Consider the following 25,056-nt stretch of genomic DNA (forward strand, 5'->3'; position numbering starts at 1 on the left):
CAGGGATGAGGAAGGGGAGAGCTGTGACTCCAGTCTGTGTTGTAACCCAGCATCCCTGATGCCAAATCCATCCTCATCATCCACCCACACCCACACACCCACGAGGCCCCAAGCAGACTTGTTTTGCTCTCCCAAGGAGCACTGGGAAGGTCTTAAGCCAGAGGATTAGTCTCCAAAGCAAAGGCCTGGCCTGCTGCCAGCCCAAGGAGGCCTTTCCCAAAGACTCAGCTTGCTCCTGGCTCGTGGTCCTGCTTTGTCCCCAAGTTCACCAGCCCGCCGGTCACTCAGCCATTGACACCAACAGCAGCCTTAGGTGGTCCCACAGGGTAGGAGGAGGCAGGAGGTGACCCTGAGATCACTGCTTGGTGCCTGACCCACCCTGGGCAGTTGGGGCATCCCCTGCTTGATGTGGCTTCTCCAATGTCTAATAAAGGTTGATCGCATGCTACAAGCCCTTTCCTTAGAAGATAGGTAGCAGATAATATCCCCCGCTTCTGCTCAGCTGCTTCTGCACAAAACTTGTAGGAGGTTCCTGCCTTGGAGACCTGTAACCCTGTGAAGGAAAATCTGGAAAGCAGCTACAAACCTAGGACACAAAACCCCCCAGCTGGGCTGGTTTAACCTCATATCTGGAGGTCCTGGGCAGGGCATGGGGAGAGGGCTGGATGAGAGGTGCTGGTCAGAGGAGAGGTTGGATGATGGGACCAGGCTGAGAGCCAGGTCCCCGGGGACTGGGACTGTATGCTGTCTTGAATTGGAGTTTAGTTTGGCATCATGGGGCTCTCCCTGGGGATCGCCACTTTTCTCCTATCGGCATCAACACTTTAGCCTTTCTCAGGAGACCTCCCTGCTGCCAAAACGCTACAGGGCTGAGAATAGGTCTTGGGGGCATGACCAGCCCTTCCTGCCCCATTTGTTGTCCTCTTTTGCCCCATGCTGCCTGCAAGGGGTCAGGCAGTGCAAGCCCAGAGCTCTGCTGGCAGCGCTGCTCCCCAGCAAGGGTTATGGGGTGCACCAGCCAGCCCATCCCCAAGGGTCTTTGGTGGTCTGAGGGACACCCTGCCACTAGTACCACCATGTCATTTCATCACACTGTGCTGGCTGAAACCCTTTTCTTGAGGGGTTTGATTCTCAGGCACAACACCATGCTCAGCTCAGAGGAATGGGCAGGCAGGACGCCGACAGACCCAGGTTAAAGTTGCTTCATCTGCACCTTTTCTTATCTCTTCATCTCCGAGCAGAGGATGCCAAAGGCAGGGCTGTGGTAGGAACGTCTGGGACAAGCTGGTGCTTGTGCAAAGCCCTGAGGGTGCATTTTAGAGCAGCCCCAAGCGGCTCTAAAACACTGAGTTTGCCTCCCAGCATATGATCCCTGAGCAACGTGCAGGAAACCATACAAGGGACAACAGGGAACATCCCCCCTACTGTACCAAAGAGGGTGAGGGTGCCAGGATCCCGCCCCACGGGCTGCACCTGCTCCGTGGGGCACCCCATGGCGACACACCCCACACATGTGAGCCCACAGGGCTGTGTGGGGCCACGGTGGCTGGCAGAGAAACTGGATGCCGCCTTCCCTCTGACCATAGGGACCGGGCTCTTCAGCAGGTTATTTCCATGCTGCCTTCTTGCAAAAACTAACAAATAACTTCAATGGCTGCAGCACTCAGGGGACAGGCCCTTTCGTAGCCAAGATACACGCAGGGAGGGGAAAGCCCAGGGGAATTTTTTAATAACTAGGACGGGGAGCTATTAAAGTGTTTTACTGCCTCGTTAAGACAATCTAATCTCTGTGTATATCTTAAAAAAAAATAGCTTGCTGGTGTTTTTTATAGTAACAGAGGTGGGTGTTTGCTGGCACCAGCTGGGATCCTGCCTGCTTTATCTATTTGTTTTTCTACCTGATACCACACTGAACAGACCAAGAACGGTCCAAGGGCAGCACGAGGCAGGGCTGAGCAGACCACTTCTCACCGGGTAGCGGCACAGAGAGAGGATGTAGATCTCGTTTCTGACCTATAGGTGCTCTGCAACCCATTGCTGCACCTACCTTTCAGCAAGATGGACCTCGGGTGCCTCCTGGATGCGTGTTACCTCTTATTAAGTCAGGACAGAGACAGGGCAAGGGATGGCAGGAAAAACTGTGAGATCTCACCCATCCCTCCAGCTCCATGGGCTGGGATTTGGGGGATACCCATGTTTTGGGGCTACAGGAAACTTCATCTCCTATGAGTTGAAGAGTCTGTGCCCAGGGGAGCCCCAGCAAAGGCTCATCTGCAGTGATACAGAGCCGTCCAACTGCCAGGCTCTACGTTTGGAAGACAAATGGGCTGGACATTTTGTTTCCAAGTTTTTTTCATTTTATTTTTTACCTCAGCCCAGTAGAAAATGAGGAAATCCTGCCAAGCCCTGTTGGCTCCAGCATCCACCTCTCCATCTGCGAAAGCTCACAGTTCCAAAGCCAGGAGCCGAAACAGATACTGAGGCTGGGACGGCTGGATAAGCCGCTTGGGTTTGCTTTGGAAAGGCTGATGTTTGCATGAGCACCGGCTCCAGTGGTTTTACAGGGACCCACCCAGAAGCAAATCCCAACAGTCTGAAATCAGAGCTGCGGCTGCTCCCACCCAGGGCTGGGCTGTTTCTGCCCTACAGTCAGACCCCTCCTGCACATCCTGGGTGGGGGCGGCAGAATAAGGCAAACAGAGCCCCCAGCATAGCTAACAGGGCAGGAAGGGCAAAGCTGCCATCTGTCGCTGGAGATATAATTCAGCTGAGCTCAGTATGCTCCATCTCTCACCAGCATCCTCACCCCCAGCAGATGTGCTCTGGTACCCACCTGCCTCAGGAAGCGTTTTAGGTGACACCACTTTGGAGTGAGAGGGGACAGATACCCAGGCATGTGGCCTGTGCTTTTTTCAGGACAGGAGGGCTAAACCTGCCCTGCTTGCAGAGCTGCCGGCAGCTCTAGGGCCTTTCAGACTGGACCCTCTTGCCTTCCCTTAGAAGCCCCTGTAAGCTCAGTGAAGCACTGACAGTACAGCCTGTGAAAGTGAAAAACATCACCATTTATTAAGCCAGCTATTTTTGTCAAGAATGATTTTAACAGAGCTGTAGGACTTACCCCGTCTCCTCCTGGGACCCTCAGCTGATTCATTGCATGCAGGGCTAGAAGGAAAGCGGGGAACAGTCATCCTTGGGGAACATGGTGGCTCAGCAGCAGCAGCGGAGCTATGCAGGGAGCCACGAGCTGCTCACCGGCGACAGCAAGCCAAGCACAACAGCTCCACAGCAGGCAGATGGGATGCTCGTGTAAGGCAACCCAGTCACGATTTGCTGGGATACCCTTAAGTCCTTGGCAGATGCTGTTTCCAGGAATTTTGCACACTGTCCTGCTCTCCATGTTTGCCCAAGGAAGCTCTGAGGATCTGCAGGACAAGGGAGGGTGCTTGGGAGTCTTGGCACGGAGGGTAGCTTCCACCAAAGGTGCTGCTTCAGGGACACACAGCTGAGCCTGTTGTGCACCCAACCACTTTCCTAAACACGGCCAGGTCACATCTTGCATCTCAAGACTCACAGCCAGGTCTTCCCTCTCTCTTCACTTCTCATTGACATCAGGAGATGTTCTCCCCACTCCCACAGCCCTAACAAGGAAAATGCCAGGCTGCAACCCACACAGGCAGGGGAACAACAGCACCACAGTGAGAGCAAAGCCATCGCAGCGCTCAGCTGGGGACAGACACACCCACAGGCTGTGAAGCCAGGACCTTCCAAGGCTTGTCCACACACATGGAACAGCCCCTCTCCTTGAAGAAGGAGGCTGCGGAATGCCCACATACTTCCCTGCATCATCTGGTGAAGGCAGCAGTTCCTGACCAAGCTTGCACACAGCTCCAGCTGCAAGCCATGCTCTACAAGCCAGAAAGGAGCAAAGGGCGTGCTGGGAGACATAGTGGATGGACAGTAAAAGGCACAGGCAGAAGCTGAGGTTAAAAGGACAGAGATGTCTCCAGGGCAGGGTCACTGCAAATCCACCCCAGCAGAGGAGCCTCGTGTTTCTGGTTGCTGTATCGGGCAGAGACTTGGCACCATTCATCATACAAATGGAAAACCCCAGCCATCATCCCCATGACACGAGCCTTTCTGAGTCTGAGCCCCGCAGGCTCTGCCAGGCTGCCTGTACGCTGCCTCGACCAGGGTTTCTGCGGGACCTGGTCCCAAGGTGGGAGACAGTCCACAACCAAACTGGGAGAACTGGATCTCCATCTCCCATCCAGTGTTTTGCCCTTCTCATCTAATCACACCAGGAAGGGAAGTCTGCACCATCATCCTTCCTCTGCAGGGCACGGACTAAGGCTCCCCAGTCCAATGGGAGCAGTGACTGCCCTGAGCATGCTTCAGATTGGCTTCACAGGGGCCTTTAAATCAGGCAGGGCTTCACCTGCCGGGAAGGGGGTTTTAGCATTCACCATTTTCTGTGGCCAAACCCTAGGTGCTCCAGGTCAACTCCACCCTGGATGGACACTGGCCTTGAAGACAATGGTGGAAATGAGCACATCCAACAGGGCTGCCCTGCTGATGGCCTTGCCCTGCAGCTCTCACTGAGCATGCTGGTCCCATTGAGCTGCAGATGCATGGGAGTATCTCCTGTCTTCCCTGGGTACTCAGTTTAGAGGAAAGGTTCCTGGGTTTTGCACATGGGAAACTGAGGATTAGAGGGCAGAGGTGAGGTCAGGGAGAGGTCCCAGAAGCCCCACTGTCCCAGGCTTCACCACCAAGCCTTCTCCACCACTACCATCAAAGGCATCAGAGTGATTAGCCACCTGCAAGCACCACCCCAGAGCAAAGGATTAAATTTACAGGGACTTGCCTCATCCACCTCCAGAAATTTGCTGCAGGGTGGGCACCCCATTCCTTAGGGCTGCACCACCAAACATAGACTGGGGGTCAGAGGAACAGTGCAACACCACCGAGCCAGCCTGTCCCCATTCCCCAGCCACCCCAACTCTCCCAAGCAGAGACAAGTGAAGCAGAGCAGGCAGATGGGAGAGCTGGTCTGGGAAGGAGAAGCCATGGGCTACAAGAATGTCACATCGTCCTGAGACTGGAGCCAGCGCCAGTGGGCATCGTACTCCAGGTGCAGTTTGCTGTTGAGTTTGCAGTTCTCAAAGTCAGCCTCAGCTTTCCGAGCCTTTCCACTCGAGTTCCCCTTCCCCAGCTTCTCCCCAGCCCCCGACGGCAATGTGGTGTCTCTGCCCTGTTCCAGAGAAGGCAGCTGCTGGCCCAAATACCCGTTGGGCTCCTTAAGAAACCGGTGATCTTGGGGTAGCCCAGGTGGGGAGAGGTCCACATGAGGCCACTCGTGCTCTGCTTTGCTCTTCTCTTGCTTTGCAAGAGCCCTCTCGGGGTCAATCCTGACCCAATCCTGCTCCGCCCTGACCAGGGCTTTGCCCGGCGCAGAGGCAGTGTTGGTTTCGGCAGCATTTTGGGAATACTCATCCATGTCATCGGCCAAAGTGTCCAGGTAGCTCCCAACAGAGATGCTGTCCAGCCTGTCGTTGGGGTCCTGCAGACTGTCCCAGCTGCCCCGCCGCGAGGCTGCCTGGCTCTCCACCAGGCTGTACTGGCTGCTGGCCAGACTGCTGCAGCGGCTGGTCAGGGTGCTCCTCTCCTCCAGCAGCCACTTCACCGCCTCGATGCCCTCATTCAATGCCACCAGCTGCTGCAGGATCTTCACATCGACTGCTCGCAGATAAGCCTGGCAGGGAGAGAGAGAGAGAAAGCATGGTGTTTTGGGGGGACCAAGGTGACCCTGGCGACCGAGGGACCTGAGTAGTCCCAGCACAGCCCAGCAGAGGTGTCACCACGGTGGCTGCACGTCTCCCAACTTGCTTGATGAACAGCACAGCATGGGGTAACACCCCGCAAGGAACCATCCCAGGGAACCCTGTCCAAGACTTGAGGGCACAACCATCAGGAATAAACAACTTATGGCATCCACTGCCCACCAACTCCCTTGTGGAAATAAATCCAGGGCATTTTTGTCACTGTCTCCCAGGGCGAGAGGAGTAGGCAAGGAGCTGGAGGCACTGGGCAGTACAGATATGAGCCTACAGCATCCCCCAAGCCCTGGGAGGCAGCTGGCAGCACAGAAGGGACCAGGCAGGAATGTGCCGAGACATTGCTCAGATCCAGCTGGACCATCAGCACCTCCTAAGGCTGTTTCAACCGGCGTCCCTCAAGCATTTATTTTCCTCCTTCTAGAGGCTGAACCAAACTTGGTGGCAACGTAACAGAGCTGGATTTGGAGCCTGAGACCCAAATTACTCCCAGAAGGGGGAGGACAGGTATTGCCCGATCACATTGTTCACATGCTGACTCCTGCCTCTCCGAGCTGAGGGAAGCTCTTTGCAAAACTTTAGCTGCTGCAGAAACATCTGTTTTCCTAACGGAAAGCCCTGCGTGCCAAGACATTCCTGTCTGTGTGATACTGGCCGCTGAAAGCCACTGGATTTCCCCTGCTCAGGACGCAAATATTTTTGCCAGGAAAGGGAATAGGGCGGTGGCGGGGGGCGAAGGAGAAAAAGCCATTGCAGGACAGGTACAGGCAGCCCGGGAGCTGTGGATGCCTGGGGACTCATACACAAACACACCTCAGGACCAGCAAGCTGTGATGGAAATCCATGGTATCCTGGGATCATTTCTAAGCACAGCACCCAGTCCCCAGCATCCGGTGCCCTCAGAGTCACCCGCCCGCCCACGAGTGACCCCGCTGGTCTCTCGGGACCCCCTGTCTCCGGTCCCACAGCAAGCACAGCAACAAAAGCATCCGAGGAAGGAGCCTGGGAAAACTCCAGCCAGGGTTTTGGCACGTGACGCCGCTCAGTCCAGAGGACATTTAAAAAAAAAGGGGATTGTAGAGATCTGACACCAACTCCCTTCCCCTCCCCATGCTCCTCAAGCTGGATTTAAATAAAAACTAGCAGTGATGTGCCTGGATTGGGGCAAGAGCCAGCTCTGAAGTGCAGAAGCTTCCTTTTCTAGGCAAGTTATTTCAAAAATTGCCTACAATGGACTTTTCTGCACACGCTGCTAAAGCCTCTGGCCTTGGCAGGGAGACGGCGTGGGAGGAGGAAGGCTGGGAACTCCTCGCGGGGGAGGTCCCCATTTTTCTCTGCCACATGTAACTGTGGCTGTCAGAGATGCCAGATGAGCAACTCCAAGAGCAGAGGGTGGGGAAATGCTCCCCCTTTTCCATATAATTTGCTGGGAAGAGTTGGTGACCGATTTGCCCCCAGCCTGACCTTGCACCCCAAGAAACCCCCACCTCCAGCAATGCAAGGTTAGTGCAGGAGGTCCAGTTGTTCTCTGTATTCCTCCTGATGCAGTGTTAGGTACACCAAACCAACCCCACAGACATCCCAAAGCCTGCATGGTTGTCCCTACACAATGCCCACCGGCATCCAGACCTGGGGTGGCAGCAGCATCCGGAGGAGAGGAAGGCAACTGCAGTCTTTTGTGCGTGATAGGGAGTGGAGGAAACCCACCTGGACCCCTGCTCTGGGATGTGACACCCTGCACTGCTCCATGCCTTAGTTTCCTCGTGTGCATCCCACAACACTGTCCTTCCCCACATCCAGAAATGTCCCCTCCTCTTTCAAAGGTGACCCCCGTGGGCCAGCAGAGCTGGGAAGACCATCATGTCCCTTCTTGTACTCTCTGAGGGCATGCGGAGTGCGGGAAGAGAGCATCCCCCTGGGGAGATACGGTCCTGCTACCCCACCCAGTGCACAAGAAACCCACAGGCATCATCTTTCCTTCACGACATCCAGCCTCAGGGACAACACATCCTCCTCGACCAGGTGAGAGTAGGAATTTGCCATCTTCTCCTCCCGCTGCTCACTCCTAGGCCAACTTCTCCTCTGAGCACTGGGTTTTCTGCTCTCTGCTGGGGGCAGGAGGGCAGATTTTGGTTCAAGTTCATGGGAACAGGGAGACAGGGAGAGATTTTGGGCACCCGGAGGCCATTCCCAGGCTGTTAACCTGGGTGCGAGGTGTCCCAGCTTCTTCATCAACTGGCGAGACAAGCCCGAGCAGAGCAAGGAAGAGCCTTTCTGACTCAAGGTTCATAAAGTGTGGTCAAAGTCAGGCCTTGCAAGCTGTCACCTAACCCTGCCTGCAACCTGGGCACGGAAAACACTGTGGCTGCTTCCTCCTCCTCCTCCTCTGAGCAACCCAGGGCCCAAAGACCTTTCTCCTCCGGTCAGAGTGCAGCCTGGAAGCCGGCACGGAAGGGAGATGATAAGTATTCAGCGATGGGCAATACCGAACGAGGCAAAGCGTGGGTTTAGAGGGCTCAGGCTGGTCCCCATCCTCCTGAGCGGCAGGTGGGGATGTCGGCATATTTAGCCTGTTTCCATACAGAAACGATGCTCGTATCCTCCCTCAGTGGCTGCGTGCGTGGGAGCATCCCTTCCCCCAGCGGCACTTGAACCCATTGCCCAATCTCGCCACGTTTCGCGGAGGCGCAGGCATCGCTGGTATTTGTTCCTTCCACGAAAGGAGGGAGGCGAGAAAACTGGTATTTGTTCCCTCCACGAAAAGAAGGAGGTGAGAAAGCTGCCACCGGCACTCCCACAGTTCCTGGGAAAGGCTGACACCAGAGCCCAACCCTTCACCAGCCACTGGAGACGCCCCAGCAGGAAGCGAACCCCGAGAAATCTCTTGGCAATGCTTGTGCCTTGTCACCCAGGGGTGACACCCATGGGGAGGAGAGGGACACGCAGGGCTGGACCCACCACCGTGCCCTTGGCGAAGGTCCCTGCCCTAAATCCTGATGCCCAGGACCCCACGGTCCCCAACAGAGCCAGAGCCTGGGGGATGTATGGGGGGCAGAGGGGGGCCCCGGGATCCCAGGCAGGGATGCTGCACGGGCTGGAGGGGTGAAGAAAGACTTTGAGGAGGGGTATGAGCTGGGGGCTGTTACCTCGTGCAGGAAAAGGCAGATGCAGTGAGCCCAGGCGGGGGAGGCAGAGGCAAGGTGCCCCGAGGTGGCACCTACGGCAGGAGGGGGATGATGCAGGCAGACCCCAGAGGGGGGATGCAGGCAGATACCCAGATACCTGGGGCGGGATGCAGGCAGATAGCGCGGGGGCGGGGCGGGGGGGGGGAGATGCAGGAAGATAGCGGGGGGGGGGGATGCAGGCAGATAGTGGGGGAGGACGGCGGATGCAGAGAGATAACGGTGGGGAGGGGGGATGCAAGCAGATAGCGGGAGGGGATGCAAGCAGATAGCGGGAAGGGGTGCAGGCAGATGAGGGCATGGAGGGGTGGGATGCAGTCAGATAGCGCAGGGGGGAAAACACTGGCATTTACCGGGGGTGAGACGGCACACTGGCATTCACCGGGGCGGGTGGTCAAGGTGCCCTGGAGGTGGCAGTTACCGGAGAGGGGGATGCATGCATTTAGCGGAGGCAGGAGGCATGCGGGCAATTACCAGAGGCTGCCAGCAGTCACCGGCGAGGGGAGAGGGGATGGTCAAGGTGCCCCCGGAGCCGCGGCACTCACCAGCTCGAGGCGCAGCGCCCGGAGGCGGTCGGCGAGCGGCGTTCGGGCGCCGCGCTCCGGGGCGGGCGGTGCGGGGGGCGCGGGGGCGGCCTCGGCGCGCAGCCCCCGCAGCAGCCCGGCGGGCGGCCGCCGCCCCACCTTGCAGGCCAGCTCCCGCAGGTCGGCGGGCAGCGCCTCCCCGCCGCCCTCCATGCGGGTGGGGTGGGGCGGTGGCGAGCGCGCTGTCACCTCCGGACGAGCCGCGGGCGCGCCCCGAGCGGCGGCCACGCCTCCCGCCACGCCCCCGCCTCCACCTGGGCAGCGCGGATAGGGGGCGGGGCTTGAGATGGCCACGCCCCGTCTCCACCTGAGCAATGCGGAGCGGAGGGCGGGGCTTGTTCTGACCACGCCCCCGCCTCGTCTCGCCAGCGCGGGAGAAGGGATGGGTGTTTAAATGGCCACGCCCACCGCCTCCACACGGGCCAGACCTCGGGCTAGCCACGCCTCCATCGGGACGGGGGCGTGCTAAGGGGCGTGGCCTGTATAAGTTCCGCCCCGTCAGCCCGCATTGTTACGGTGAGACCGGGCGGGGCCAGGATAAGTCCCGCCACCCCCGCAGCTCCGCTCTCCTCTAGCGGTGGGTATGCCCGGCACAAGTCACGCCCACATAGTCTCGCGTTGCCCGGATAGAGGGGGCGTGGTCAACTCAAGCCCCGCCCCTTATCGCGTCCCTGTGTCTACCTGGGTAGCGCAGCCCGGCGAGGGGTGGGGCTTGCGCTGGTCTCGCCCACCGCCTCCACCTGCCTGCGCACCAGTGGGGTCCTCCAGGCAGCCCAGAGCGGTGTAGGGGGCGGGGCTTGCTCCGGCCGCGCTCCCTTGGCGTCGCTGCGGCGCCGGAAGCGGCGCGGCTGGTGGTAGGGTCTGGTGGTACGGTGGCAGGACTGCTGAGCCGTGACCGGACCTGTCCCGTCCCGCCCCGCCTCACCTCTACTCCCTACCTCAGCTTCCCCGCGCGGATCGTGAGTAGCTCGGCCGGGACTCGTCCTCCGCCCATCCCCTGGCCTCCCCCGCTCCCGACGCTGCTTAGGGAGAGCCGCCCCAGAGGCTCCCGGCCTTGGGCGCCTCAATCTCCTCTCTCCTGTGCCCCCTTCGCAGCCCCTCCCGCAGCCCTGGGCCTCCACAGCCCCGAGTGCCCTGGCCACCCTTCGCCCTCCCCTCTGGGACGCCCCTCTGGTTCCTTTTCCCCTGAGCGCTCTGGGCTCCCCCTTCCTCCTCCACTTACCTAGGTGGCTGCTGTGGGCTTCTAGCCCACACTCGGCCCCGCAGCGGGAGGCCAGTGCCTCTGCGAGGCCCCTGGCTCTGCCGGGTCTCTCTATCCTGATCCCGTGGGAGTGTCCCTGCCCGTGGCTGGGAGTTGGAACTGAATGGGCTTTAAGGTCCCTTCCAAGCCAAACCATTCTGATCTTGCCCCAGGCCCAGCAGGGTCTGTGGGCAGCCTGGCCTCACCTGGGCACAACTCTTGTGCCCCAGGTTGCTGGAATTGGCAGTGGAACGATGGCCCCAGCTCTGGTCCCAGTGTCTAGGCCGGTTGCATCCTTGCTGTGGTGATGGTGCTGGCTGCATCCCCACTATAGCGATGGTGCTGCCTCACAGCTCCACTGCTGTGAGTGAAGACGGTGCCTCCCCCAACCAGGGACACAGGGGTCCAATATGGGCAGTGACAGCACCTCTGTAACCCCAGCTGGCGCGGGGCCTATCAGCGGTTTGTGCCTCTTGGCCGCTTTTCTTTTCTAGGGTGTGGGAATGTGCCCATGCACTGCATCAGACCTCACTAAGGGGCTGGCCTGGAGCAGAGCTCCTCACTGGCCCATGGGTTTGAGGACTTGCAATCACCCTGCTCGCAGCTCTTAGCAAAACCTGGATTGCTCCCTGTGGGTCTGAAGGTGTTGGCAGGTGGGGAGGCTCCATGGGGCTTCTGCGTGTGGTACATGTGTGCCATTCCTGGCCACTGCTTGTGCCAGGCCTTGTGTTTGCTGGAAAGAGGGTTTGAAGGTGCTCACCTTCCTCACCCTACACTGATCCTGTTTCGGCAGCAAGCCCCAATGGACACAAAAGCGGAGCAGAGTGCGTCCTGACCCTTGCTCCACGTGGCTGCCCTGTGCCAGCCCCCGTGACTATGGATGAGTGGAAACCCAACCCTGCCACCAAGCCCCACAAGAAGCGGAGCTGGTACCTCGCTTGGAAGTACAAGCTGATGAACCAGCGTGCGCTGCGGAAGCTGTGCCAGGTGAGTCACTCACAGGCCTGTGGTGGATTAGGAGGGATAATCTATAGGGTTTACGAGCTTATGGAGCAGCTGCCTCGGTGGAGGTGGGCCTTCTGGCAGTCCTTAGTGACCTGATGTGCTGCAGAAGCATAACTTGTCCCCTAAAAAGCTACATTCAGAGGCTTTGTGTGTATGCTATGTCTAGCAGTTCCTTCCAGGTGCAAAGGACCTGTTGGGTGGCTGTGGTAGGAGATACAATTATCCAGGTGTCCCTGGGAGGCTTTCATCTAGAAACCTGACTGATTCCTCCCCTCCTGGTTCCAGACCTGTACCCAGTGCAGCAGGGCTCAGCTTGCAGTGGTAAACCAGCCCTTCTCCGTCTGGTTTGCAAATCAAACCTGATATAAAGCATAACAGGTGGACAGAGAAAATAGGTCTGAGTAATACAATCTCATGCCCCAGAGGCAGCTGGTGTCTGAGAGAGCCACAGGCTTGGTCGCTCGTGCTGTAAAGCAGCCAATCCTTTGTGGAGTCAGCATCCTGGGGAGTATCTGGGGACATAAGGACAAGAAAGGTTTGGCCTGATGGCAGCGCACTGCAGAAAATGGGCTATTCCTGGGATGAGCAGAGCTCGGTGGAATCTGGCAGTTGGTTTCTGTGGAAGGGAGCAGGGGAGTCTTGTGTGTGCCTGGGAGAACAAAGACTTGTGAGGGCTCTCTGGGAAAGGAGACTGCTCAGTCCTGCATCCTCTGGGGTGCTCAAGACTTTGGAAAAGGCCTGATCATTCAGGCAGGCATTGTTCATCCTGCCAAGGGCAATGGGCAGCCTGTCTGATGTCATCTTTGTCTTTCACGGCACTGCTGTGGCTGAAGACACAGATGAAAACTGAGCTTAAAATAAGTAAACTAGAGCTGCAGCTGTGGCATAGTGACATGTACGGTGGCTGGGCCTCTGTCAGCAGCTCTGACTGAGCCAGTCTTGCTAGACTCAGCTGCTGGTCCTGCTTGGTGCTGCCTCGTTTGCTCTGGGCTGTGGGGCCGATTCCCTGCCTCTCCAGTACTGACCAGGGCAGAAAGTCTGGGCAAGTTGGTAAGGTGGCCCTGCTGTGGCCACCAAGCACAGCCTGCTCCTTGGTGTGAGGCCAGGGCTCTGTTCTTGCCTAATTAAAAGCTTTCCGCGCGCAGATCTTGAAAGCTGTTCATAACCCTAAGTCAACAGCAAATCAACAAAGCCAAAATGCCACAGTGATGTTTACGTTTCCATGTTTTCTAACTGTCCAACTCCTGTCTTATTGCTGTTTTTTTATCTTCCCCAGTTACTTCTCGAAACCACTTGGCTGCTTGGCAGAGGTAGCAGCATCATGTAGCTTTGAGGCAATAGCCACCCAGGTAGAAGGGGAATCCTTTTTTGTGTTTCTCAGCAAGGGCAGGCCTGTGTGTGATCTCAGCCCCAGATCCCAGAGAATCGAGGGTCCTAGAGCAAAAAGGTGGGGATTTTTAGAAAGCAAGCTGTGTCACCTGCAGCCACCGCATGCTGCTGTCACCTTTCCACTGTGAAGAAGCACCTGAGCGCTGGGTTACAGCACTCCCTGAGTCAAGCGAAGGCCTCATCTTTCAATGCAGGCTGTCCTGCGTCCCTAGGCAGCACTGCAGCTCTAAGACCATCTTCTTGGCTGTGGCCAGATGTGCTCTTGCAGCTTACACCCGCAGGCAGATCATTTCTCAGCATGCAATATTGGCAGTCCAAGTTTTCCTGTGTGGCTCTGTCTCTCTGTAGAGGTCTTTCTAGCTCAGAGTTGTTTCTGCTATACACTGGGTCCAAAAACAAGCAAAAAGACTGAAATGGGGAAAGAAAAACAAGATGTATTTTAATAAATAGAAATGTAATCTCTTCTCCCTCCCCTTGGTCTGAGCCATGGGTAATGGTGATGCTTGTGTCAGGGGTTCCCATGGACTGCTCTGTAGCCCCTGGACCTTCCTGTAGCCCTCTGTATCAGGATCCATGTGGGTTGCCTTGGTTTGCTGCACACAGTAAGGCTGTGGGCTGTTCTCTACAGCCTATGACACAGTGTAGTTTCCTGAAGTCAGATCTCAGCTTTTTACTTTTCCTTGCTTTAGTCACACAGCATCCCCTTTCCCTCAGAATACCCTGGATACATCCTCTGGATGCAGAGGGAGAGATGAAAGTAGTGATGCTGCAGGAAAGGCAAGGGTTAAGGTTACTGTGGGAGCTGTAACTCTGAATTACCAAACTCTTAGTATGCAGAGACCCTCAACCTTGACATGATATTTTAGTGGCAGTGCTCACTAGTCTGGAAGCAGGGACTTATTGAAATATAATTCTTATGTGCAAGAATTCAGTTTTCTTCAGGTAATGAAAACATTTCACTCTAAAACTTGATTGCCTGTATTTCTTTCTTTGCCTTTTCCCAGAAGAAAACAGGGGAAATAGAAGATGCTTATGATCCCTTGCAAGATCTCTTTGGGGTGCCCTGCAGCCTCTGTCAAGGAGGTGGCCTGATCTTGGGGTTGTTACTTGCAAGTTGGTAACACTAAGCATCCTGTATTGCAGACAGGTGCTGTCCTCTTCCTGCTTGTGACTGTAATTGTGAACATCAAGCTGATCTTGGACACCAGGAGAGCTGCTTATGAGGAGGAAGAGGAGTCTGCACAGGACTACGGTGAGGGACAGCATCTTTCTTTTGTTTGAAAGCAGGGAAACCAGAGGGAGGGAAATAATTTTAGGTCAGGATGAACTTGTGACCAGCTGCAGCACAAAAGACAGGTCTGTACATATGGGTTAAATAAAAGTGAATAGAACAGGTTGTTCCCATTCATGTGTCTACTCAAAGTTTCAGCATGTTTGGCTGCAGAGGTCTGTGTGGGGATAGGTGTGGCCAGACCTGATGCTATTTTGGATTTTCCTTACCTGCCATGCCATAGATTCTGACCCATGGCTTGCTGGGCTGGGATCCCTGGTGGACGTGACCTCCTGGAGGCTTGGCTGGGCTAGCACTGAGCAAGGACAAGCCAGAGGTACTTTGGCTGATTGAGACTGGGCGTTTCTTTCCTGTAGATGACGAGATGCTGAATGTGGAGGTCCCTAGGCACCCTGCCAGCAACAAGAAGGTCTTGGATGTTGAGGTTTACTCCAGCCGGTCGAAGGTCTATGTGGCTGTGGATGGGACAACAGTAAGTGATGTGTGCCAACTGTCCCTGTGTGCAGAGGACAGGTAGATGGCTGAAGCCTCAAGCAGCGGGTGGTGAGAGCACTCCTGTGGCTGGCAAGAAGGTCGGGAGTGGACCCCCTCTTGCCTAGAGCACTGTGGAGGTTTCCCACTTTGCCTTCTACTCTGGCATCTGTCACTGTGATAAGCAAAGCCAAAATGTCACAGGAAAGATGTTCGCCCCTTGTTTGGGGAGCTCTGCTGCTCTGAATGGGCAGGGGATAAGAGGCCTTGGTATATGGTTCTCATTGCTTCTCCACTTGTAGGTCCTGGAAGATGAAGCTCGGGAGCAAGGAAGAGGGATCCATGTCATCGTCTTAAATCAGGCTACGGTAAAGCATCTCCGCGCACCTGCCTTTGTCTTTCTTACTGGGCAGTAAGTGTCCTTGCTTTTCAGCTGTTGAGTGTATGAGGCAAAGGGCAGCCGAGAGAGAAGTCCCTGAGTGCCTGTTTGCCTGTGGTTTCCAGAGCACAGCATGGTTACCCAGGAGGTCCCTGCAGTGTTTATACTGGGCTTGCCTAGCTGTCCTTGGGAAACAGGTGGGAGAGGAGTTGTGAAGTTGGGTAATGCTGTCCCATGGACCTCAGTAAGTTGTGGGCGAAAGCCTGAGGGCTGAATTTCCCTGGGGGCCGACTCCCTGGCATACCAGAAAAGTGACTCATCGTGTTGCTCAGGGACTGAGACTTCCACCATTTCCATAATTGCATTGCTCAGGGACTGAGACTTCCACCACTTCCCTAATTCTCCAAGTCCTGAGGGTATAGCATTTAAGATGTCTGATGTTTGAATACCGACAGGGTCACGTGATGGCCAAGAGGGTCTTTGACACCTATTCTCCACATGAAGATGAAGCCATGGTACTTTTCCTCAACATGGTTGCTCGGGGACGGATCCTGATCTTCACCATTAAGGTATGTGACCTTAGTGTCAAAAGAAAAAGTCACTGTGAGTCAGGATGCTCTGAAGCTCATCTGGGCAGTTGCCTTCTGAATGTCATCGGGCATTCCGAGGCCTAAATGTCACATCACCATTGGGCTGCGCCTCCCTGGCTGGATCATTGTCCTTCTCCTCTTGCTCCCCATTGTTACTACAGATACTGCTGTGTGTGTAGCAAGACAGGAGAGCAAAAAGCAGATGTGTCAGAGCCCTCAGCAAAAAACAAGAGGTTAAGTGGAGAACTGACATGAGGAAATGGCCTCAACCTGCACCAGGGGATGTTTAGATTGGATGTTAGAAAAACTTTCTTTTCCACAAGAGAGGCACTGGAACAGGCTGCCCAGGGAAGTGGTGAAGTCTCCCTCCCTGGAGATGTTCAAAACACGTCGGTGCAGCACATTGTGACACAGTTGAGCAGGTGCAGTGGTGTTGGGCTGACAGTTGGACTGGATGATCTTAGAGGTTTTTTTCAACTTTAATGATCCTATGAAATGAAAGGATGTGGTGGGACCCTTTTGTGACCCAGCTCCCAGCTTTGGGAGGGGCACTGTGGGCTGTGCTGACTCGGCTACTGTGTGAGCAGCACTGTGTTTCTCAAGGTCGCAGATTTAGCTGTGTAAAGTGCTGCTGAACATGTCCCTGCTTGAGAACAATTTGGTCTCAAGGAAACGGGAGTCCATGACTCCTCTGACCTCCTTGTGGGTCATGAAGAATCCAATGGTAGGTTTAGTGACACACAGACCTCAGGAAACTGCTATTGCAGCTGTCTGACTCAGATGATTCAAGGGTAGGAGTGGACCCTGTACCTCTTTGGTGTTGATGGGAGACCTTCCATGTCTGCATCAGGAGCCAGACCTCAGCTACAGGGTTAGGTTTTGTTCCAGGATGAAGGTTCCTTTCACCTCAAGGACACAGCCAAGAATGTTCTGAAAAGCCTGGGAAGCCAAGTTGCACCGTTCCTGAGCTGGAGAGACATGTGGACGTTTGTGGGGAAGAAGGGAGGTGAGTCTAGCACAGGCTTCTTTTTTGCAGAGAAGCTGGGTGAAGACAAACCCAGCCCATCCCCAATACGCTGTCTGAGCAGGGAACAACTCACAGAGAACAGCCACTCTCTTACTGGGGGTGAGGGAGGGGATGGAGGCAAAGCATGTGCCTTCAGCAGCTCGCGAGAGGCCAGTGGGAAAAGATGCTGAGCTACCACCCAGAGCTACAGCCCTTGGTCATGCCTACAACAACAGGCATGGGCCCTTGCAGACATTTCTGACCCTGTGTCCCTTCTCCAGGGGAAGTGTACGGGGAGAAGCACGCCAAGTCACCTGCCCTCTCGACATGGGGTGACCCAGTACTGCTGAAGACAGAAGTTCATCTGACATCTGTGGAAGGTAGGAAGTATAATCCACTCTGCAGTGCTAGGTATCTCTGGGAGATGCCCGTCTGCTGCTCTTGGTGCTTTTGAATCAAAGCCGTGGGTCTGTAGCACATCCCAGAATGGATTTCAGACTGTTTGAGTTGAGGATGATAATTTTTAAAATGAGGCCAGCTTCCTTTTTTCTTGCTTCCGTGGCAACTCTAGGCATGCCTGTTGAGAAGGGTAAGGGTAGGGAAGTGGGGATGTGATCTGGCTGTTTGTCACCTCTCCAAACCAGGCTTAGTCCAGTCTTTTCTGACTGTTGGCCTTGAACATTGGCCCATTACTGCTCAGACAGGCTGTGTGGTGGAGAATGACTTCTGAATAGCTCCTGTGGTTATATGAACGAATGTTGCGTGTTCGTAGTAATGAGGACTAGCTTGGTGATGGCTGAGCCTGTGGGAGTCAATTGTGTAGCAGTGCAGCCTGGAGTACACAAAATAAGGCCATGGGGATGAGCAGTCTTTTTCTTCCTTCTTGATGCCTCCAGATGCTGAGTGCCATTGGCCCGACACAGAGCTGAACCGCCGCCGAAAGAGGTTCTGCAGCAAAGTAGAAGGTTATGGCAGTGTCTGCAGCTGCAAAGACCCCACACCCATTGAGTTCAACCCTGATCCCGTGAGTGCAGAGTATTCAGGGAAGGCTCTTCAGGAGGGAGAGCTGGGCTGAAACAGGTCTGTTTGCAGCTCAGATGCAGAGCCCTGTCCATAAACACCAGCTGAGTGGTGAAAACTGCTCGCGGGCAAGCCCTTAACCGCGGCAAAGGTGAGGTGGTCAGGGAAGGGGAGTTCCCTTGCCCTATGCCTGCCCTGAGCTGCCAGGTTACCATGCCTCTAGGGGCATCAAGTGTAAGCAGCAGAGCCTCTACATTTGGAGATGGAACAGCTGTCATGGCCTTTGGGCTGAGCTTGGCACAGTGCTGAAGAGTTTGGAGAAAGTTCTCTGGGTGGATGCAGTTTGGCATTTGGGAGCTGGGTCAGAGGTGGGGTGAAGGTGGGAAGCTGGCAGAGTCTCCAGCAGCGCTGAGTGGAGTCCTGGTTGATTGGTGTGGTCCTGAGCCCGGGGGTAGGACTGTGCAGCTCTGCTGTTCAACAGGTGAGGCGATCCCTACCCCTTTGATCATGCTTTCAGTAGTGTAGAATCGTTTCAGTTGGCATAAGCTCTCCCAGCCCCACTCATGCACATTTTTCTCTTTCAGCTCAAAGACAATAAAGTCTTTGATGTGCCTGTAGCTGTGATTGCAGGGAATCGCCCCAACTACCTGTACAGGTGAGCACTGCCAGGGGACACGGCCTCTCTGCTCTTTGCCACAAAACCAGCCATGGTGCAAGCCTTCCCCTCCATCCTGCTGGCAGGATCCAGCCTCCTCCTGGGGCCTGCTTGGACAGTTCTCAGGGTCCTTTTCCTTGGGACAGGGAAGAGCCATGGGGTATTCTTGTTCCCTCATCATCCGTGCTTTACCCTGAGGGATCCATGCCCCTCTGCTGAATTTCCTGAGCCCCTTGGTCTCTCCCCAGGATGCTGCGCTCCTTGCTGTCGGCTCAAGGTGTCAGTCCACAGATGATCACAGTCTTCATCGATGGGTACTATGAGGTGAGAGTGCTCCTGGAGGTCCCTGTAGGCAGATTCTTGGTCCTCCAGCTGCGAGTATGTGATGGTGGCCCGATCCTTGGTCCCTTCACTCTTCCTCCTGGTGTGGGTCGTGCTGCTCCTCCACAAAGTCAGGCAGCTTAGCCATCCATGGGTGCAGGTGAAGTTGCCTTGGCCTTTACCAAAGCCCAGGGTTATCCTTAAATCAGAAAGGGGCAGATGTACAGGAATGAGGTGGTCATGCTGGACTCTCCCTATTCTCTTCTCTCTTGGTAAGTGTTGCCCGCTCTTTGAGCAGGGTCTGGGTGTAACACTGCCTGTCCAGTTCCCACACATGAAGCAGAACAAACCAGTCCAGCTATGCCTGTCCAGCTCAACTCTCAGTAAGAGGTGAAGAGGCCCCAAATGATCTGTGTTCCCAAGGCTCATGAAGGCTCAGGCCAGGTGGAAGAGAACTGACCCTTTATAGGGCAAAGACCTTCCTGCCAACTCAATCTTATAAAGCCCTGAAGGATCCCATTGTAAGCCCTAGTTTTAAGGCAGCAGAATGTGCTGTGGGGAAAAGCATGTGGGGTCTTAGTAGTTCTCAAGAGCTTGCTAGCCCTCATCTCTGCAGCAGCCCACAAGGTGCTGTCTGGTTACCTTTTGATGAAGACAGGGAAGGGAATGGGCTTGTTCCCTTGCAGGCTTCTCCAGCTACAGCCAGGTTGTGGGGCTGGGGCAGCTGGTTTGTTTATTCAGGCTCTTACCACAGCACATCAGAGTGGTTAAAGATAGCAGCATCCATTGCCATGGCAACTTGACCAGCATCCCTCAGCTATGAGGGGGCAGCCTGGATGCTCATGATTCTATGGTGGATACCAGGGAAAGGGGGAATGTTTGGTGCAATGAGAGCTCCTTCCGTGTTGTGGCTAGGAGGTGAGATGGACAGTAAGGGGAAGGAGAAGGCTTTGGTGGGGCCTTCTTGGGGCAGAGATATGTCACCCCAAATATGGATTATCTCTGACCCCAGGGTGGATGTGCTTAGTTGGAGAGGTTCCTTCCTTGGCAGCTGTGAGAGAAAGTGAGATTGATTGTGGTCTTCATGTTAAGCAGCTTGTAGGTGTTCCTGGCTATGCTTGTTTTCTTTCTGCACTGTCGGTGGGGAACTGGGAATTTAGGGCCTCTCAAATAGTCTCGGACACAACTTTGGGTCTGCAAACTGGCAGGGCTAGCAGAAACTTGTGGTGATGCTTAAGGGCTGAGGGTCGAAGAGGGTCTGGTGGGTTCCTTGTTGCGGGGTCTATAGTACAGTATCATTTTGAGCCTCCGCCACAAGAGGACAGCCGTGTACAGGGGATCCCACAGGCATATTCTTTTTGTCCCAGGGAGCTGACAGTGGCAGAGGGTGGGGAGAATGTATCCAGACCCACATATTTGGTAAGCTTTGTACCTTTCCATTGCAGGAGCCAATGGATGTTGTGGAACTGTTTGGCCTCTCAGGAATCCAGCACACTCCCATCAGCATTAAAAATGCCAGAGTTTCCCAGGTGAGAGGCATTCCCCAAATCCTGGAAGAGTTACTTCCTGGGATGTGGAATAGCTTTTGAGGGAGGCTGGCTTAGCCTCATGTCTGTTTTGGGTCAATGCTAACGCTGGCAACAATCCATCTTTTCTTGTAGCACTACAAAGCCAGCCTGACTGCAACCTTCAACCTGTTCCCGGTGAGTGAGAAGATCTCTGCCTGTGCCCTGTCTCACTGCTTGCCCATGGCAGACACAGGGTGTCTCTGGGGAAGTGACATCTGTGACCTCCATCTCACAGGAGCTGGAAACAGCCCTCTGGGGCAGGGAACAGCACAGGCAGGAACACCGTTTGGTGTCTCTGCTCTGTCCTGTACCTCTCCATCCTTCTGATGTTCTCCTTGCCCTACAGGATGCTAAATTTGCTGTGGTTCTGGAGGAAGACCTTGACATTTCTGTGGACTTCTTCAGGTAAAGCTGTGGGTCCCTCTTTGGGTGGGGCATTTCTTAGAAGCTCTCTGGCTGCTGAGAAGAGGCCAGATCCTGTAATGCTGTAGCTCGCCTATCCAGGGCTTAGCAGTTCCCAGGCAACAGTGTTAACTGAGCTCTGCTTACAGGAAGTCTCGAGTCCTCTGTCCTGGCATTCAGTGCAGGGTGACTTCAGGGTCTGGGATCTCTTCCTTGTTTGCTTTTTGGAGTCACTAGTCCATTCTGTACACACGCAGTTTGGGCTGCCCCATAGCAAGAGGGCTGGGACAGTGTCTAACAGGGCTCCTGTTTCTTCTTAAGAAGGAAAGAGACTGATGGATAATCTTGTCCTCTCCTCATGGTGAGAGGCAGCTTAGCTTGTTTGGGTGCTCCTCCCCTGATCTCACACCAGCATCAGCTATCTCAGCCCAAGAAATGGATTAAACAGTTCCAGCAGTTAGGGGTGGCTCGTCCCTTGGTGGAGAATTTGCCACAGTTTGCATGAGGGAAGGGTGTTTGACCAGGGACTGAGCAACTCTTTCCTCAGCTTTCTGAGCCAGTCGATACACCTTCTGGAGGAGGACGAGAGCCTGTACTGCATCTCAGCTTGGAATGACCAGGTGGGTCAGGGAAGGATGATGGAGCAGGGACACCTCTGCCCTGTGTATTTCCCCTGAGGTCCAAGTTCTATCTTTAAAGCAGGGTGTCCCCCTCACTATCATCCTAAGGGGATGTCTCCTCAGCCCTGGACTGTTCAGAAGTACTTCTGCAAATCACTGTCTTGTCCTGGCCATCTGTTTCGTATGGCTGTCTCTTCCCCATGCTGAGAGCCTCAAAGCAGCAAGATGCCTGCTTTTTTTTTGTGAGGTAAGGGTTCATACAGGGTGCTTAATGCTCCTTATAACGTCACAGGGTTATGAGCACACAGCTGAGGACCCCTCACTCCTGTACCGTGTGGAGACGATGCCAGGCCTGGGCTGGGTGCTCCGAAAGAGCCTGTACAAGGATGAGCTGGAGCCAAAGTGGCCAACCCCTGAGAAGGTGAGTACTCTAGGGGTACCCTGTCTCCTGCACTTCCATCTCTGCCCTTCAGCAGTCCCTAATCATCACCCAGTTCCTATGGGTACAGTTCTTGGAGGAGCCCTGAGCTTCTGCTGGGAAGGATGTCCAAGCAGAATGGATGTGGGACAGACAGTAACTTCCGGACCACATAAGAGCTGGCTGGAACAGCCGAGGCAGGCTGAGGCCAAAGGGCCTATAGCTGGTATGGGCAGCCAGCAAGGTCCCTGCATGGCCACACCACCAAATTATGTCACCAAACTTGAGTGTGAGTGGCAGTTTCCAATCTCTAGCTCTGGGACTGGGACATGTGGATGCGGATGCCTGAGCAGCGGAAAGGCCGGGAGTGCATCATCCCTGACATCTCGCGCTCCTACCACTTTGGCATCGTGGGGCTCAACATGAATGGCTACTTCCACGTGAGTGACCTCACTCAGCCCCCAAACCCCACCCTGGTGCTGAGCTCAGACTCTGCCACCTTTCCAGTAGGAGGGATGCTTGGGGTGACTTACAAGTATTCATGACTCCTGGCTGAACCCCATTTTCCTCCTTCCTTTCTCTCTTTCTCCCAGGAAGCCTATTTCAAGAAGCACAAGTTCAACACCGTTCCAAATGTCCAGCTTAAAAATGTAGAGAGGTGGGTGCTGGTCAGAATGAGATCTGGATGAAACAGTTGCTTGTCCTGACCCTTGTTCCCTTGTGTGGAGGATGTCTCCCTCCCTTCTGGAACAACAGCCATAACCTTCAGCCTTAGTGCATTGGCCTCCACTAGGGAATCCTTGCAGTGTTTTTCTGAGGTTGGGTTCAGCTACCCTGTGCTCCTCGTGGACATGTTGAAGGGTCATGTTTTTGCTGCCACATCCTACAGGATTCGTGGCAGTCTCTGCTCTCCATTCGTTGGCTTCAACCTGCGTTTAGTGTTACTCTGGGGCAGTCTTAAATTTGGATCATCTTGGAATGTTTTCTGCTGATCAAACCACCTGACTCTACCCTGGTCTCTGTGCTCTTTCTTTCTCCAACAGCTTGAGGAAGGATGCCTATGAGACCGAAATTCATCGGCTGCTGGGGTAAGTGCCTGCACGAAGGTTGGGAGGCACACTGGGTGAACCAACCAGGACAGAAGAAAGGGTAGAGGTGGCCCTGGTGGTCCCAGCCACCGCTTGCCTGTCAGAAGTACTCTGCAGTGGCAATAGGGAGGATGTGTAGTCCTCTCTTAATCCCTGTTTGGTTTCTGCAGCGAGGCTGAAGTCTTGGATCACAGCAAGAACCCGTGTGAAGACTCCTTTGTGCCCGACACTGAGGGCAAGGTCTATGTCATGTTCATCAGGATGGAGCAAGAAGCAGATTTCACCACCTGGACTCAGCTTGCCAAGGTGAGGCCCCTGACATGGCCTGTCCTCACCCCTGCACTGATCTCTGCATCGCTGGGAAACACCTGACTGTTGTTCTTGGGTTTGCTCCTGGCATAGACACACCTCAACAAATGGATTCTTGCTGCCCTTGGGGTGATGGTAAAGCTCTTGGTGTTTACAGAAGACACTGGGTCATCCAGGGCAGATGCTTGGCTCAGCAGAGAAAAGGAGTTTTGCATGTCCTTGTGTGGGAGCCCAGGGACTGAGCTGGTTTAGTCTGGTAGTTTCCATCACTCACCTGGAGGCGATGGTCAAATCCCCTGTCCTGAGACAGGGATGGGAGTGGGTTCCTGCTCTTCTCCTCACCCATGCTGCCCCACCCCAACCAAAGGGTACAACCCTGGTGAAGGCAGGGGTGTGGCTTTTACCCTGCTAGGTGAATCCTGGCCCTGGTGTCTGTCACCAGGCTCTGATGCCTCTTCCTCCCTCCCTGCCATCCTAGTGCCTCCACATCTGGGATCTGGATGTCCGTGGGAACCACAAGGGGCTGTGGCGGCTCTTCCGCAAGAAGAACCACTTCCTTGTGGTGGGGGTCCCTGCCTCTCCCTACTCGTGAGTATGGGGACACAGCAATCTGGGTAATCCCCCCATCTTTGTGGCACTGCCCCCTTCTGTCATCTGCTTCTGTCCCAGCCCAATCCTGGGGCATACCACTCCCTCTTCTTCATTAGTGTGGTGGGAGGTGGGGACAGGATACACGCCCAGGGCTGGAGGGTGCCCCAGTGGGAAGGAGACCATGCCAGGAAGGCCAGGCAGGGCTGTTGGGAGCTGGGATCCTGAGGGGGGGCCATCAGCCCTGCCTGCTTCCATCCCGACTCCTCACCTGCAGGTCTAAGAAGCCCTCATCGGTGATGCCAATCTACATGGAGCCCCCTGCCAAGGAGGAGGGGGCAGCGGCAGTGCCAGCAGTTGCTGCAGCAGAGCAGACGTGAGACGGGTAGCTGGGAAGCGCAGGGGACTGGGGAAAGACGGGGACCCCCCGTGGTGCAGAGAGAGTTGGCAGCAGCTCAAAGGCTGGTGATGGGACGTGGACTGTCGTTTCAGGCTGAAAAATGAGATCTCGGGCTCCCTCCAGCCCCCTGTTGCGGTCTCCCTGGCACAGGGCAGGGTCCTTCCCTGTACATAGGCCACCCTGCATCCCAGGAACTTTTTTTTTTTTAACACAGACTCTTTACTAACGCTGCTCCTTTGCCCCCTGGCTGGGCAAGGCCGGAGGAAGGAGATGCTCAACTGGGGGCTAGAGGGGACCTCAAGAAACACCTCTGCTTCCTTTTTTTGGCCCCCAAGTCCTGAAAGGGCAGCATGCTCATGTGCAGCTGACCAGCTGGGTGTTATTTATTAACTCTTGCCTGGCTGGCTTCATGTCCAGTGGTGAACGCAGTGGTGAAGAGGGAATCTTCCAGTATTTCTTCTGTCTCCTGCATGATGGATGCACCTTGAAGACTGTACGCTGGGTTGGATGTCTCCGTGCACACTGGCTTCGCTTCTTGGGCTGCAGCAACTGGTGCAGCCCAGCTCACAGGCAAAAGGGAATGCTCAAGGGGAGCTGAACGTCCTGTGGACACAGGGGATGCCCCATACCCAGCATGAGGGCAGTAAGATGCCCCTTTCCTTTCCTGCAGTTCTGGGAGCTGGAGAGGACTCTAGA

The 25,056-nt window shown here is 55.2% G+C and overlaps 2 protein-coding genes across 2 annotated transcripts; one reads left to right on the plus strand and one right to left on the minus strand.

The window, feature by feature from the left end:
• Positions 1-2,728: 2,728 nt before the first annotated feature.
• On the minus strand, positions 2,729-9,856 carry LURAP1 (leucine rich adaptor protein 1). Its single transcript, XM_054073668.1, has 2 exons — positions 9,562-9,856; positions 2,729-5,752 (listed from the first exon to the last, which is right to left on the minus strand). The coding sequence occupies exons 1-2, from the start codon at positions 9,751-9,753 to the stop codon at positions 5,072-5,074; spliced, it is 873 nt and encodes a 290-aa protein (XP_053929643.1). The 5' UTR covers positions 9,754-9,856; the 3' UTR covers positions 2,729-5,071.
• Positions 9,857-10,248: 392 nt separating this feature from the next.
• On the plus strand, positions 10,249-24,378 carry POMGNT1 (protein O-linked mannose N-acetylglucosaminyltransferase 1 (beta 1,2-)). Its single transcript, XM_054073335.1, has 22 exons — positions 10,249-10,559; positions 11,634-11,827; positions 14,378-14,486; positions 14,882-14,997; positions 15,299-15,364; positions 15,831-15,944; positions 16,854-16,971; positions 17,253-17,351; positions 17,868-17,995; positions 18,576-18,646; positions 18,895-18,970; positions 20,413-20,496; positions 20,629-20,670; positions 20,882-20,940; positions 21,485-21,557; positions 21,850-21,978; positions 22,290-22,415; positions 22,569-22,633; positions 23,019-23,063; positions 23,234-23,369; positions 23,851-23,960; positions 24,238-24,378. The coding sequence occupies exons 2-22, from the start codon at positions 11,717-11,719 to the stop codon at positions 24,338-24,340; spliced, it is 1,980 nt and encodes a 659-aa protein (XP_053929310.1). The 5' UTR covers positions 10,249-10,559; positions 11,634-11,716; the 3' UTR covers positions 24,341-24,378.
• Positions 24,379-25,056: the final 678 nt, after the last annotated feature.

Source organism: Cuculus canorus, chromosome 8, assembly GCF_017976375.1.
Source record: "Cuculus canorus isolate bCucCan1 chromosome 8, bCucCan1.pri, whole genome shotgun sequence".
NCBI classification, from domain to species: Eukaryota; Metazoa; Chordata; class Aves; order Cuculiformes; family Cuculidae; genus Cuculus; species Cuculus canorus.